This window comes from Salvelinus fontinalis, chromosome 35 (genome assembly GCF_029448725.1).
Source record: "Salvelinus fontinalis isolate EN_2023a chromosome 35, ASM2944872v1, whole genome shotgun sequence".
NCBI lineage: Eukaryota > Metazoa > Chordata > Actinopteri > Salmoniformes > Salmonidae > Salvelinus > Salvelinus fontinalis.
The window spans coordinates 32,634,294-32,651,570 of NC_074699.1; the positions used below are offsets into that span (position 1 = coordinate 32,634,294).

Genomic DNA, 17,277 nt, shown 5'->3' on the forward strand with positions numbered 1-17,277 from the left:
ATTGAGTAAATCCATCTCCCTTGGTCCCGCAGCAGACAGAAAACCAGGCCATCCAGTTTCTCAGCTCTACATCTGTGAAACAGACTTTCCGACACTGTCAGGGTTGCTGAGTCCTCTAAGGCACACCTCAATAGCTTGCCGTTTAACTGTACCCCAGGGCCCGTATTCACAAAGGATATCAGAGAAGGAATACATGAATATGGACCAGGTAGTTTATGTTGACAAACTGAGTCAACAATGCCACCATAATGGGCGGTTTTGATATATATTTGACTGTAAATGATGTCAGCTCTCCACTACATCAGACTGGACAGAGATTCATTTTTCAATTATTTTCATTACAATACCACTTGTTCTGAACACACACATTCATACACAGAGACATACACACTCTATATCATTCACTCTATGTTATATACACACATACACAGAGACATACACACTCTATATCATTCACTCTATGTTATATGCACACATACACAGAGACATACAAACTATATATCATTCACTCTATCCCTCTCGTTCTTCATCTCTCTCCCTTTCTCTCTGTTATATGCACACATACACAGAGACATACAAACTATATATCATTCACTCTATCCCTCTCGTTCTTCATCTCTCTCCCTCTCTCTCTGTTATATGCACACATACACAGAGACATACAAACTATATATCATTCACTCTATCCCTCTCGTTCTTCATCTCTCTCCCTTTCTCTCTGTTATATGCACACATACACAGAGACATACAAACTATATATCATTCACTCTATCCCTCTCGTTCTTCATCTCTCTCCCTCTCTCTCTGTTATATGCACACATACACAGAGACATACAAACTCTATATCATTCACTCTATCACTCACTCTATCACTCTCCATCTCTCTCTGTTATATACACACATACACAGAGAGACACACAAGCTCTCTATCACTCACTCTCTCTCTAGCAATCTCTTTATCTCTCTCTCCCTCTCTATGTTAAATGTATTCACACATACAGAGACAGACAGACAGACAGACAGACAGACAGACAGACAGACAGACAGACAGACAGACAGACAGACAGACAGAACGAGAGAGAGAATGAGAGAGAGAACGAGAGAGAGAACGAGAGAGAGAACGAGAGAGAGAACGAGAGAGAACGAGAGAGAGAACGAGAGAGAGAACGAGAGAGAGAACGAGAGAGAGAACGAGAGTGAGAATGAGACAGAGAACAAGTGAGAAAAGGAGAGAGAACGAGAGAAAACAAGAGAGAACAAGACAGAGAATGAGAGAGAAAACGAGAGAGAGAACAAGAGAGAGAACAAGATCTAGAGACACCGGTGGGACATGACCTAAATCTTGTGGGAGGTGGCATTAGCTCAGATTGGCCTGCCAGTGTCGACAGGGTCTGCCGTGATTCTCATTGATTTACAGGTCCACACATCCCATCAGCTGTATGACAGTGCAATTATAGTGTCTGCCAGGAGCCTCAGCCACTCACAGCATCCCAATGCCGCTCCTCTGGTGTGATAAAACAGGAGGAACAATGACGGTCCCACCGTGAAGCGGGATGTGTGTGTGAGATGGAGAGAGAGAGCGAGAGAGACGACTAGGGTGGTCTAGCCGTCTAAGCCACTGCCCCCGGATCACATAATATGTTATTCTTCTGCAGCATATGTTTGGATCCGGTCTACACTCCCTCCTCTATCTTTCCCTTATACCTCTGCCCTATCCAATAAACAAAAAAAATGGGAAAAGTTGGCCTGCCCCACTCATATTTAAAAAATAAAATAAAATCACTAATCTAATATGATTGGATAGGTGAAAGTAAGGTTTAACATCATAGCTTTCACTAATCCAGATATGCCAAATCAGTGATTATTCCTAGGAAGGGATGAAGGAAGGATGCATGTTCACTCTATTTGATGAGGTCCCTTGTATATATGGGTGCAGGAACAAAACTAAGAAGCAGTATACCCTGTCTGACCGTGTGAAGATTTTTCCTTTATTTTGATGTTGTTTACACAGTGTCACGCCCTGATCTGTTTCACCTGTCCTTGTGCTTGTCTCCACCCCCCTCCAGGTGTCGCCCATCTCCCCTATTATCCCGTGTATTTATATCTGTGTTTTCTGTCTGGTGCCAGTTCGTCTTGTTTGTTCAAGCCTACCAGCGGTTTGTCTCAGCTCCTGGTTTTCCCAAGTCTCTCTTTTTCTCGTCCTCCTGGTTTTTGACCTTTGCCTGTCCTGACCCTGTACCTGCCCGCCTGACCACTCCGTGACCCTGCCTGCCGTCCTGTACCTTTGCTCCACTTCTGGATTACCGACCTCTGCCTGACCTGACCCTGACCCTGAGCCTGCCTGGCCTCCTGTACCTTGGCCTCTACTCTGGATTACCGACCCCTGCCTGCCTGGACCTGTCTTTGTCTGCCCCTGTGCTTACAATAAACATTGTTACTTCACACAGTCTGTACTTGGGTCTTACCTTGATTCATGATACACAGATGAGGAAATCTGGAATGTGCATCCACCACTCTCTCAATGAACCCTTACGCAAATGTATGGGCATAATGTGTGGTGCGTAAGAGAGAGCCTGGGACTCGAAGGTTCTATCGGCATTTTGTCTGAATGTAGTTATTGACATAGCCTTATTCTGTTACATTTTCTCTACCTATATAGTACTCTCTAAATACACCCAATGCATGTTGTTGAAAAGGTATACAAGATCAAAACATTTGCTGACAACATTCAAACCAATGAGGGTTTGAAAATGTAAAGCCAATTATGTCAGAATCATCTTTTTAAACCTTATTGTCCCAAGCTTTCATAATAGCTCTGGTCCAGCCAGTAGGACACCATAGCAGGAGACGATGGTGGGACATTCATAAGAAAGACTGTGATTCAAACCCTGCAAGCACATCTGTCTGTACATTACATTACATTTGGTTGGTTATGGCTCCTGGGAGAAGTTTCCCCTCCCCCATTCCTAACCTTAATCATTAATGGGGAAATCTGAGCCAAGATCAGTGTCTAGGGTCAATTCACCCTACACTTTGGTCATGAAACAAACAGGAAATTGAGCGAGTAAATACAAAAAATGACATCGGAAGCATATTTTGAAGGAACTACAGTGCATTCGAAAAGTATTAACCTGTACTAGTGTGAGGTGTGAAATGGAAATGTATTTTTTGCATATCCCAACTCCCCCTAAGACCCAATTTGCTAATTCAGGGGTGGGCAACTTTGATGGGGCTGGGGGCCACAAAAAATCTACAAACACCATGAGGGTCATCAGTTGCTCGTGAATCTGTGTACCCACGTGTTAGCTGACATGGGCGAATTGAGTGACAATCAGTGACTGACATAACAACAGAAAAACTGCTGATTCCCAACCAAATGTTGAAATTCCTTGTACATTCTACTATTCTAGGTTGTAACAGTAAGTTGAGACCCAGAATTGTCTTTTATTTGATTATTATAATTGTTTTCTTTTATTGATCCAAGGGGTTTCAAAAGGGGGCGGGCTGCGTCCCTGTGCTAATTGGTCAGAAGTTACATTTGGATATGTTTGCTTATTTTGAATATGACACACTGTATGTTTGTTGTTGGGCCTTAGCCTACTTGTACACACAGTTCATGATTAATATGGTTTATTTGACAGCTAGATATGTTTGCATTAAGTTATTTTGGTACTAACAAGGATGTGACTTATTTTCCCCTCAGCAGCACTGACTGAGTTTACTGTATGTGGCTCTATTCATTAACTGTTAGCGGTGTGTTTGTTTGTTTTTCTTTGGACTGATCTCGGTCCTCAATATAAAAAGACATGTAGACCCATAGTCAATGCAAAACCCAGATGCAGTGGTACACACCGGAATCAAGCTCGCCGGGTTTGATTATTAACATTACTGATTGCTCTGACCACAAGTTAGCACTATTGTACTAGCTAGCCTATAATATTCTGTAATATCATCAGTTTGCCAATGGTATTTTTCCAATCCATCAATATAGGCTACCAGTTCATTTTGAATGATTTAGCCTGAAGAGCATCTTTAATGTAGGCTACTTCCCCAAAATATAATATATCCTGTCTACTCTGTTCATTAAAAAACAAAGAGCATCCGAAAGTGGTCTCAGATACAAGGTCATTTTTGAACTATAGGCCTAGTCATTTTCCTGGGGGTTGATGTAATAGAATCTCTCTCTAGGTATATTGTACATGAAATATAAATCATACTGTACCAGTAACATGGAGACAGACACCTGTTGGGTTGTTTGCTAATACTGTATGTCATGTTAGACTTGTGCATCTGCGACCTGCATGATAAAAAAAATGGTTAATTGAACGTGAGTCATTAAAAAATAAAATAATAATAAGAACATCAACATTAAAGGTTGATAGCCATTAGATGCGTCATTAGATACGTCACTAGATACGTCATTAGATACGCCATTAGATACGTCATTAGATACGTCATTAGATACGTCATCAGATACGTCATTAGATACATTAGATACGTCATTAGATACGTCACTAGATACGCCATCAGATACGTCATTAGATACGTCATTAGATACGTCATTAGATACATCATTAGATACGTTAGATACGTCATTAGATACGTCCTTAGATACGCCATTAGATACGTCATTAGATACGTCATTAGATACATCATTATATAAGCCATTAGATACATCATTAGATACGCCATTAGATACGCCATTAGATACGTCATTAGATACGTCATCAGATACGTCATTAGATACGCAATCAGATACGTCATTAGATATGTCATTAGATATGTCATTAGATACGTCATTAGATACGTTAGATACGTCATTAGATACGACATTAGATACGTTAGATACATCATTAGATACGTCATTAGATACGTCATTAGATACGTTAGATACGTCATTAGATACGTCATTAGATACGTTAGATACGTCATTAGATACGTCATTAGATACGTCATTAGATACATCATTAAATACGTCATTAGATACGTCATTAGATACGTCATTAGATACGTCATCAGATACGTCATTAGATACATCATTAGATACGCCATTAGATACGCCATTAGATACGTCATTAGATACGTCATCAGATACGCCATTAGATACGTCATTAGATACATCCTTAAATACGTCATTAGATACGTCATTAGATACGTCATTAGATACGTCATCAGATACGTCATTAGATACGTCATTAGATACATCATTAGATACGTCATCAAATACGTTATTAGATACGTCATTAGATACGTCATCAGATACGCCATTAGATACGGCATTAGATACGTTAGATACGTCATTAGATACGTCATTAGATACGTCACCAGATACGTCATTAGATACGTCATTAGATACGTCATTAGATACATCATTAGATACGTTAGATACGTCATTAGATACGTCCTTAGATACGCCATTAGATACGTCATTAGATACGTCATTAGATACATCATTATATAAGCCATTAGATACATCATTAGATACGTCATTAGATACGCCATTAGATACGTCATTAGATACGTCATCAGATACGTCATTAGATACGCAATTAGATATGTCATTAGATACGTCATTAGATACGTCATTAGATTTGTCATTAGATACGTCATTAGATACGTCATTAGATACGTCATTAGATACGTCATTAGATACGTCATTAGATACGTCATCAGATACGTCATTAGATACGTCATTAGATACATCATTAGATACGTCATTAGATACGCCATTAGATACGTCATTAGATACGTCATCAGATACGCCATTAGATACGGCATTAGATACGTTAGATACGTCATTAGATACGTCATTAGATATGTCATTAGATACGTCATTAGATACGTTAGATACGTCATTAGATACGTCATTAGATACGTTAGATACATCATTAGATACGTCATTAGATACGTCATTAGATACGTCATTAGATACGTTAGATACGTCATTAGATACGACATTAGATACGTTAGATACATCATTAGATACGTCATTAGATACGTCATTAGATACGTTAGATACGTCATTAGATACGTCATTAGATACGTTAGATACGTCATTAGATACGTCATTAGATACGTCATTAGATACATCATTAAATACGTCATTAGATACGTCATTAGATACGTCATTAGATACGTCATCAGATACGTCATTAGATACATCATTAGATACGCCATTAGATACGCCATTAGATACGTCATTAGATACGTCATCAGATACGCCATTAGATACGTCATTAGATACATCCTTAAATACGTCATTAGATACGTCATTAGATACGTCATTAGATACGTCATCAGATACGTCATTAGATACGTCATTAGATACATCATTAGATACGTCATCAGATACGTTATTAGATACGTCATTAGATACGTCATCAGATACGCCATTAGATACGGCATTAGATACGTTAGATACGTCATTAGATACGTCATTAGATACGTCACCAGATACGTCATTAGATACGTCATTAGATACGTCATTAGATACATCATTAGATACGTTAGATACGTGATTAGATACGTCCTTAGATACGCCATTAGATACGTCATTAGATACGTCATTAGATACATCATTATATAAGCCATTAGATACATCATTAGATACGTCATTAGATACGCCATTAGATACGTCATTAGATACGTCATCAGATACGTCATTAGATACGCAATTAGATATGTCATTAGATACGTCATTAGATACGTCATTAGATTTGTCATTAGATACGTCATTAGATACATCATTAGATACGTCATTAGATACGTCATTAGATACGTCATTAGATACGTCATCAGATACGTCATTAGATACGTCATTAGATACATCATTAGATACGTCATTAGATACGCCATTAGATACGTCATTAGATACGTCATCAGATACGCCATTAGATACGGCATTAGATACGTTAGATACGTCATTAGATACGTCATTAGATATGTCATTAGATACGTCATTAGATACGTTAGATACGTCATTAGATACGTCATTAGATACGTTAGATACATCATTAGATACGTCATTAGATACGTCATTAGATACGTCATTAGATACGTCATTAGATACATCATTAGATACGTTAGATACGTCATTAGATACGTCATTAGATACGTCATTAGATACGTCATTAGATACATCATTAAATACGTCATTAGATACGTCATCAGATACGTCATCAGATACGTCATTAGATACGTCATTAGATACGTCATTAGATACATCATTAGATACGTCATTAGATACGTCATTAGATACGTCATTAGATACGTCATTAGATACGCCATTAGATACGTCATTAGATACGCCATTAGATACGCCATTAGATACGTTAGATACGTCATTAGATACGTCATTAGATACGTCATTAGATACGTCATTAGATACGTCGTTAGATACGTCGTTAGATACGTCATTAGATACGTCATTAGATACGTTAGATATGTCATTAGATACGCCATTAGATACGCCATTAGATACGTCATTAGATACGTCATCAGATACGTCATTAGATACGTCATTAGATACGCCATTAGATACGTCATTATATACGTCATTAGATACGTTAGATACGCCATTAGATACATCATTAGATACGTCATTAGATACGTCATTAGATACGTCATTAGATACGTCATTAGATACGTCATTAGATACGTCATTAGATATGTCATTAGATACGCCATTAGATACGTCATTAGATACGTCATTAGATACGTCATTAGATACGTCATTAGATACGTCATCAGATACGTCATTAGATACGTCATTAGATACGTTAGATACGTCATTAGATACGCCATTAGATACGTCATTAGATACGTCATTAGAGACGTCATTAGATACGTCATTAGATACGTCATTAGATACGTCATTAGATACGTCATTAGATACGTCATTAGATACGTCATTAGATACGTCATTAGATACATCATTAGATACGTCATCAGATACGTCATTAGATACGTCATCAGATACGCCATTAGATACGTCATTATATACGTCATTAGATACGTTAGATACGCCATTAGATACGTCATTAGATACGTCATTAGATACGTCATTAGATACGTCATTAGATACGTCATTAGATATGTCATTAGATACGCCATTAGATACGTCATTAGATACGTTATTAGATACGTCATTAGATACGTCATTAGATACGTTATTAGATACGTCATTAGATACATCATTAGATACGTCATTAGATTCGTCATTAGATACGTCATTAGATACGTCATTAGATAGCCATAGGGCCTCCTGTCATATTCATTCCCTTAGATAGCGGAAGGATGTTTTTTATTTCAGAAAGTTTTTATGAAGCATAAACTGTCACATGACAAAAACTCTGGACAAAATACAGTAGCCCAAAACATAGGTTTGGCCAGTCAAAATGGCAGGCTAATAACTGTAGGTTTGGCCTGGTCAAAATGGCAGGCTAATAACTGTAGGTTTGGCCTGGTCAAAATGGCAGGCTAATAACTGTAGGTTTGGCCTAGTCAAAATGTCAGGCTAATAACTGTAGGTTTGGCCTGGTCAAAATGGCAGGCTAATAACTGTAGGTTTGGCCTAGTCAAAATGTCAGGCTAATAACTGTAGTTTTGGCCTGGTCAAAATGTCAGGCTAATAACTGTAGGTTTGGCCTAGTCAAAATGGCAGGCTAATAACTGTAGGTTTGGCCTAGTCAAAATGTCAGGCTAATAACTGTAGGTTTGGCCTAGTCAAAATGGCAGGCTAATAACTGTAGGTTTGGCCTAGTCAAAATGGCAGGCTAATAACTGTAGGTTTGGCCTGGTCAAAATGGTAGGCTATTAACCGTAGGTTTGGCCTAGTCAAATTGTCAGGCTAATAACTGTAGGTTTGGCCTGGTCAAAATGGCAGGCTAATAACTGTAGGTTTGGCCTGGTCAAAATGGTAGGCTAATAACTGTAGGTTTGTCCTGGTCAAAATAGCAGGCTAATAACTGTAGGTTTGGCCTAGTCAAAATGGCAGGCTAATAACTGTAGGTTTGGCCTAGTCAAAATGGCAGGCTAATAACTGTAGGTTTGGCCTGGTCAAAATGGCAGGCTAATAACTGTAGGTTTGGCCTGGTCAAAATGGCAGGCTAATAACTGTAGGCTTAAAGAGCCCCTAGACACCTGTCATAATAGAATTAAGAATTAATTATCTGTCACAATGTAAAAATTCTTGTGTGTTTTCAAAAACATTTGTCATAAATGGTTTAGAATGTGCAGGCTTAGAATGGGTTCTGAAATCCATGACAACCTTTACCCAAACATCCCAAAAATAGGCTACAACATTCTGCTAAAATATTTATCAGCTGTAAAGTAATCTATGAAAAGTGACTTGGATAAAATTCCTTTCAAAATGGCCAAATATATTGTAGGATTAAGTAAGGTAAGTTAGCTTTCTTTTTTATACTTATTTGATCACATTCATTTATCTCTTAGGCTCCTTGCATTTATTTTAGGGTCTATGATTACCACATTTAGTCTGATTTCATTTGCTGAATTTGTAGCCATATAACTTAAAATCTTCATTTTGTTAGTAGTATTTAAAAATACCAACCAAACTACTTGCATAGCTATATCAATTTAGGCTACTTTTTAAAATAGTGAACGCTTTACCTATTGATTCTCAATGCAGTCTTACCTCTGAGGGATGATGAAGCCAAAGTACAGTATGTTTCTGTTCTTGTCCAGGTGATCCACTGGTCTGATGAGAACACCCCCAATAATGAACTCATCAAGCGTCTACAGCTCTGCTGCTACCAGCAGGTATTTCTTAGGATATCTCATCAAATCAACATCTTGATGACTCATTGATAACTTCAATTAGATGTGTTAGTGCTGGGCTGGAACAAACACCTTTATACTCTGTAACTCTGAGACTGCCAGTCAGTCAACAGGGAAAGGAAGGCACATGTAGTATTTATATATTTCACATATCAAATCAAATCTACGTTTCTTGGTCGCTTAATCAGATTTGCAGATTATATTGCAGGTGCAGTGAAATGCTTGTGTTTCTAACTCCAACAATGCAGTAATACCGAGCAATACATAACAATACAAACATAATATATCAAGTACAAAGAAAGAAATTAAGAAATATCAGAACAAGCGATGTCAGAGACCGGAAGAAAACTATTTATAAACTGGGTGAGTCAGACCGTTTACCACGGGTATGACAAAATATTTATTTTTACTGCATTAATTACGTTGGTAAGCAGTTTGTAATAGCAATAAGGTACCTCTCGGGTCGTGCTTAAAAACAGCCCTTAGCCATGGTATATTGGCCATATACCACACCTCCTCTGGCCTTATTGCTTAAATATACCACATGAGGTTGGTGGGATGTTAATTGGTTTCTATGTGTTTGATGCCATTCCATTCTGTTCCAGACATTATTATGAGCCGTCCTCCCCTCCGCAGCCTCCACTGATATTTACGCATAATGTATATAAATATACATATGATGGTGTATAAAGACAGTATGGACAGTATATGAATATAAAAGGTGTGTACAGCAGTAGTTACAGTATATAGGATGAGCAATGACTAGAATACAGTATATACATATGAAGTGGGTAAAGCCATTCAAACACTCTTTCTCAAAGGAAATGTCAGTGACTGTACGTTTGAATTGTCAATGAATTCGGCTGCAGTATGTCAGTTATGGATTTGACATTGAGTTTGGTGTATTTCAGGAAAGAAGACCTCTAGTGTTTGTCATGAGTCCTTGGGTGTCTGCTGGCATCCTGTCCCACGGGTTCAGAGGGACCTTAGAGAGATGTCTTTGCATCCCTACAACCGTGATGACCAGTGTTCTTGATGAGAGGTAAGAGAAGTGTCATGGCTGGATGCCTATCTCCATGGTTTCTCCTCAGTAACAACAGCGTGCAGCAACATTTATCGGCACAAACAGAAAGTCTGTTACCTGAAAATGTCAGTGTACAAGTATCCACTATGGTCAAAGATGTGTTAGAGAATGATTGTCATTGTGTTTTGTGAAGGTTTCCGATGGATGTCACTGAGCCCGGATATCACTCCTTAGTTGAGAGGGTAAGCAGAAAGAGACAGTATAGAAAGTTAGGCATCTTACAGTACATTTAGTCACTTTTATCAATGTTTTGTTGGATTTACTGAGTGGAATCACCTGACTGTTAGTCCCTCTGGATAAAGCAAAGAGATTGTTGTTATTGCATTGAAAACTGATTGGGTAGCATTATATTGTCTCATAACTATTGTTGTCCTCTTGTCCTCAGGCTTGTGGATCTAGCACATGTTTGACCAGGCTCAGGACACTGCGCCCATCACCCATCCACCTGCCTAACCTGTAAGTGCTACTTGCTGTCAGTGAAAGGCCCCAGCTGTGTGTTTGAAACATAGATGCCATCAATTCCTTTTCAATTCAGTCAATACAAGAAGTAAACTCAAATTCCAGTTCCAATTTTCCTCAATGTTTCTTTATTGACCTAATTGAAATGGAATTGACCCCAAATGTGGTTTGAAGATAACATTGCCATTAAGTTAGTGCTCTTTTCATTATATTTTATTGTTCATGTGGTCCCACTCTTGTGATGAGATGGTGTTATCTGGCCCATCCTGACCACCACCTTTGAACCTTCACCCATGTATGTCTCGCAGGTTGACACTGAGAGCAACGGGTGATAGGCTGCAGGCTGTGTCCCGTGGTCTGGGGGTCACAGAGGGACGTGAGGTAACCATGACCCAACTTCAAGTCCCTTTCCATTGTCCTGCCACTGCCAGCCAGAGGGCAGCAGCTCTCCACTGCCTCAGTAACCTGGTGCGAGTGTTCCGCCGCTCTCATGGCCTGTGGAGTGGACAGGGAGTGGGTGAATGGGTAATATCCACCACTACGGGGTCAGAGATCACTGTGCGAGCTGCAGGCATGTTGCCGAGCTGCCTTCGCTTTGATGGTAGGATCAGAGTCCAGGTCTCCATCTCCGGCCAACTCCTCTCCTTGACCTCTGGTGGCTCCAACAAGCCGGCCCATGCCGCTGCACCATCAGCGAGTGATCAGACCAAGAGTTATTTTCCTTGCAAAACCTCTGTGATACGTAGACAACCCAGTCGAGCCCAGAAGCTCTGGAAGAAGAGCCCCAAGCACAAACATTGTCACAACGCCAACAAGCTGTGCATGGTCCCAGAGATGCTCCTCATGTACACCCTGTGCAGATTTGTGTACGCCATCTACCCCCTGAAGGACTTCTCTCCGTGGATAGAGGAGGTTATTGAAAAACGTATAGAGCTGACATGGCAACTGTTCCTCCTGGTCCAAGAGGCCTTGGCAAAAGCTACGAAGACCAGAGCCCTACAAAGAGCCCTGAGAAGGCTTTCAGAGCCTAACCAAAACCATGGTCCACTGGAGCTCCGGCTAGGAGACCTGCTCTACAGCAACTTTGAGAAGGACTTTCCTTCACAGCGCCCTCTGGTGCCAGAGGCCTTTCTGGGGGACCACCAGCTCTGCTTGGAAGTGTCTGTCATGGTGAGCAGGGTGCTCCTACAGCACTGGACCCCCAGGATAACTTTCTCCCCTGACTGTGAGGTGCAGGACATTAGTCCCAGACTGAGGCGTCACAGCGGGAGCCTCACTCGCCACTGGTCCTCGATGGACAATCTCAGTGAGGTAAGGTTTGAGCATCGAAACCACATCTACACTGAAATAAATGACTGTAGGAAACATGTTTTCACATCATTAGTTAACATTACTGAATAGAATCATTCCATCTGACTTGTGACTTCTGCGTGCTTTTAGTTTGCTGATGAAGGTGATGAGGAGCAGTGCTCTGTGGGTAAGTTTTCCAGACTGTACACACACCCTAGGGTTGAAAATGGAAGGCCTAAAAGGAAACGTTAGGAAACTAAAGTAAACTAAAGGGCTAATTGCTTGTGCTGTTTTTCTTCCAGAAGCTGACGGAAAGCAGGAGAAAAAAGGACTGCAGGGTTTTTTCCGCAGAGTTTGGAATTCATTGAAGCAATCCGCCATCTGTGGCTGTCTGCGCTCTAACTAAGCACATTTTATTATTTTTTAATAAAGATTTTTTATTTATTATGAAAACGTAACAATAGACTTGCTTGCATAATAATTGTACTGCTATGACAAACTCTTTAAAATAGTGTATATTGGAAAAATTATCAGGAGTAATAACTCCTGCAGTGACGACCTGTGAGGGAAGCTGTGATTTCTTATTTATTCACTTTTATTTAACCAGGGAAAAACTCATTGAGACCAAGGTCTCATTTGCAAATGTACCCTGGGAACAACACATAAAATAACATCATACACAATTTAAAACACAAAAATAAATAAATAGCAAATATTATATTCACAATAAACAATCAAACAAAACAAACACAGTCATCAATATAAAAATCCCTAGCCTTTCTCCTAAACTGACCTAGAGATGACAACACATCCAAATGAAACGTTACTTGGAGATTATTCCACATGATAGGAGCCTGGTAGATCAAGACAGATTTCCCCAACTCTGTGGAAACACGTGGAGTCTCCATCATTAACCAACCCTGTGATCCAGTGTTGTGATCCCAGTTCCTATATCTCAACCATGATGTTAAGTAAATTGGTAGTTTATTGAGTAAGGCTGTAAAAAACAAAAACAGAATAATGAAGTGACCTACGTGTTTTTAGCCAGGTTCTACCAACTTAATGATAACGGATGCAGTGGTGACTGTCAGAACTGTCAGATGTTATAAAACAAGGTGCGCTGGGATAAATTGTGTCCAAGTGTTTCAAAACACTGGGAGCTGCATTCATGTATATAATATTGCCATGCTCTATAACAGGAATAAATGTAGAGTGAATCATCTGTTTTCTACTATTTCATGAGACGCCCTATTCCTATAGAAGAAGCCCAACTTAAATTCTTCATTTCTTGACTAACTCATCAATATCAGGGACTCCCAAGTGGCACAGCGGTCTAAGGCACTACATCTCAGTGCTAGAGGTGTTACTACAGACACCCTGGTTCTAATCCAGGCTGTATCACAACAGTCCACGATTGAGTGTCCCATAGAGAGCTCCACAATTGGCCCAGCATCATTTGGCCGGTGTAGGCTGTCATTGTAAATAAGAATTTGTTCTTAACTGACTTGCCTAGTAAAATATAATTTTTTAAAGATAGCTTTTTGTCAATCCAGATGCCAAGATATTTATAGGCCTGGACACGATCAATGGGGACACCATCTAACGTACTTATGCACAAATCACCAGTTACATTATTACATTATTTGGAAAATAACATGTACTTGGTTTTACCAGCATTTAGTACCAACTTCAGGTCAACCAAGGTTTTCTGCAAGCCAGTAGAAGCAGATTGAATGGTCAACAGAGCCTGAGCTGCCATAGGGGATGTAGCATATACAACAGTGTCATCTGCATCCAGATAAATGTTACAGTTTTGTACAGATCCACCAATACTGTTAATATAAATAGTGAAAATAACTGCACCAAGAATCAAACCCTTTCAGACACCTTTTGTTTTGTCTGGAAGTCCTGGTTTAATGTCATCTGTAAATACACACTGTGTTCTGTCTTTTAAATCATTCTCAAACCAACTACAAGCAGCCCAATCTAAGCCAATTGTAGAGAGTTTCTGAATAAGTAATGTGTGATCTACAGTGTCGAATGCCTTGGACAGGTCAATGAAGAGGGCAGCACAGTGTTTCTTCAGTGTTTCTTCATCTAGGACATCATTTAAAACCATAGAAGTAGCAGAGATGGTACTATGACCCGGTCTGAAACCTGACTGTTCTACATTCACAAAACATGGAGCAGTTAAAAGGGATCTAAGCTTTGTTGAAACAATGATTTCAGGATCTTTGCTTGGCAAGAGAGTTTGGAAATGGGACGATAATTATTTAGATCACTCTGGTCGCCGCCATTATGTAGAGGAAGAACATGGCCGCCTTCCAAACTCTAGGGATAGTACTCAATATAAATGTCAAGTTAAAAAGATGTGTTCAAATCAATCAATGGAGCAGAAAGCTGTAATTAGAAGGGATCAAGCATATCAGCCCCAGTAGTTTTTTAACATCAATCATAAGTAGTTGTTCCAATACATCAGAAGTAGACAGCTGCTCCAGAGAGTACAAGGATTCACTGGGGGTTGTCTGGTCCTCTGTCAAGTCGACTAGCAGCTGGGAGAGGGACGATTAGTTTACTGACTTACCCAGGTCTATTAAACCAAGATTTCTTTCAAACAAAAAAACAACAGATAAAATGATGATTAAAAGCATAACCTATATCACTATAACTTGCTTGGATCGGGAAGGAGAGGAATTTCCACACTTTAGCACCTTAACACCTGTTTTCCAATATGTAGATGCATCACCAGCAGAGTCAGCAATAGAACTTAGGAAGAAACTTGATTTATCATTTTTTTTACTAAGGATGTGCATTTATTTCTCAGTTGCCTGAAAAGCTGCCATTCCACAACAGCATCAGTTAGTCTAGCTTTGGCCCAGGCATGGTTTTGAGATGGGTGTCAGCCAGTCCAGGATAAAGTGACCTAAGACCACTAGTTGAGATGATAGAAAAGGTTTTAAATGCTCAGCTATGATACTAGTCACATCAACTACAGCAGTAGGAGGCCTATACCTTTTGGCTCATGGCCACCTCTAAAAGCAGGACTTCACATTTCTAGGGTATAGTGATATTAAGAGCACGGGATTTCACATACATAGCCACTCTCCACCTTTTCTCTGCCTAGCACATCTAAAAATGTTGTAATTAGCAATGTCAATGTCCTTATCCATAATCAAATAATGGAACCAAGTCTCTGATAAAACAAGAATGTCTGTGTTCGTGTCATGCATCCAGATATCGATAAAGCCCATCTTTGACATCATACTTCATACATTTAAATGTAACAAACCCAGCCCTTCGAAAGACTTAAAAACAGCAGGGGTGTCCACATTTAATCTAACTTCATCATTAAGTAAGTCAGGAGATTTCATAGGAATAGAACTTAGGATATCAAAGCTTGCCCCAATGGGCCTGCGACTGCGTCTATTTGGTGGCTGTTTATATCCTATTGATATTAAGACAGGGATCATGTAGATTTCCTTGACTTAACATCAGAAACAGTTTGATGTGTGATGATGGTTGGGATAACCTGGATAGAGTGAGGGTTATATCCCAGTCAGTCTCTCAGACCAGCCTTAAAATGGCCTTGCAATGTATAAACCCTGAGATAGTATGGGTGAATTCGTCATCTTTGTAGAATTTTGAACGTGATGCTTGGTTTTCCTCATTTAGCCTGGGTCATGTTCATTAGGGGACTTGAAGGAAATAATTTAAAAAATGTTTTGTAACTGAAAATGTAAATGTAAATGTCTTCCCCAGGTATTCCCGGCGTGTTTCAGTCTATTTCCCTCTGATTGGTGCCTGAAGAACATGACACTGGTTTCCACTCTCATTTGAAGCGAATTCCGACAAGCTAAGTGTTCATTTTCTTTTTTCATATTCTTTGACAACAGCAAATCTAATATTCACACCATTCTGTCTGGCTTTCCTATTAGCCACATGAGCGTAATGTTTGAAAAGCCTTTTACAAAGAAAATCATCATTTTGGCTAAAGCAGACAGAATTACTAACCAATGGCTTTCTCTCTTTTGACTGCCGCCCCACAGTTGTTGTGTTAGTTTATTCTGGCCAACGGTTTCTATGGAGACCACTAGGCACCCTCTTGGAGCGCCTTTCAAGCAAGCAGATTTGATCCCCACCTCGGTCTGAGGGAGACTCTCAAAAGCCTCTCTGTTAGTCCAGGTCTGTTTCTGCCCAGTAAAACCAAGCAACTAACAAACAAGGAGAGAGAAAAATATCAGGGCCTTATAAGAGTGCTGATGTAGGATCAGTTTTGCCTTTAGATCATTATGAATAAGACAATGGGATCTGATTCTAGATCAGCACTCCTATGACGCTTGAATGCAGACACTGACTTGCAATAATGACTGTGTATGCCATGCCCCTTTTTAATCATGCTTTTACTCATTTGGTTAATGCAGCCAAGAGCTGGAGAAAAGTTGGATAGAGGTGGCAAACTGCCCACAAAATGAGGTGGAAACTGAGCTGCACTCATATTAGAGACACATACAGTATTTCCCTCAGATTACACAGATCCTCAAAGAATTCGAAAACAAACCCACTTTTGATAAACTCCCATATCTATTGAGTAAAATACCACAGTGTGCCATCACAGCAGCACGATCTGTGACCTGTTGCCACAAGAA

The 17,277-nt window shown here is 39.6% G+C and overlaps 1 protein-coding gene across 1 annotated transcript; it reads left to right on the top strand.

Annotated features, from left to right (window-relative positions):
- The first annotated feature begins 9,370 nt into the window (after positions 1–9,370).
- Positions 9,371–13,037, top strand: LOC129834932 (uncharacterized). Its single transcript, XM_055900301.1, has 8 exons — positions 9,371–9,400; positions 9,706–9,780; positions 10,710–10,840; positions 11,016–11,064; positions 11,268–11,338; positions 11,650–12,652; positions 12,782–12,818; positions 12,934–13,037. The coding sequence occupies exons 1-8, from the start codon at positions 9,371–9,373 to the stop codon at positions 13,035–13,037; spliced, it is 1,500 nt and encodes a 499-aa protein (XP_055756276.1).
- The last annotated feature ends 4,240 nt before the right edge of the window (positions 13,038–17,277 follow it).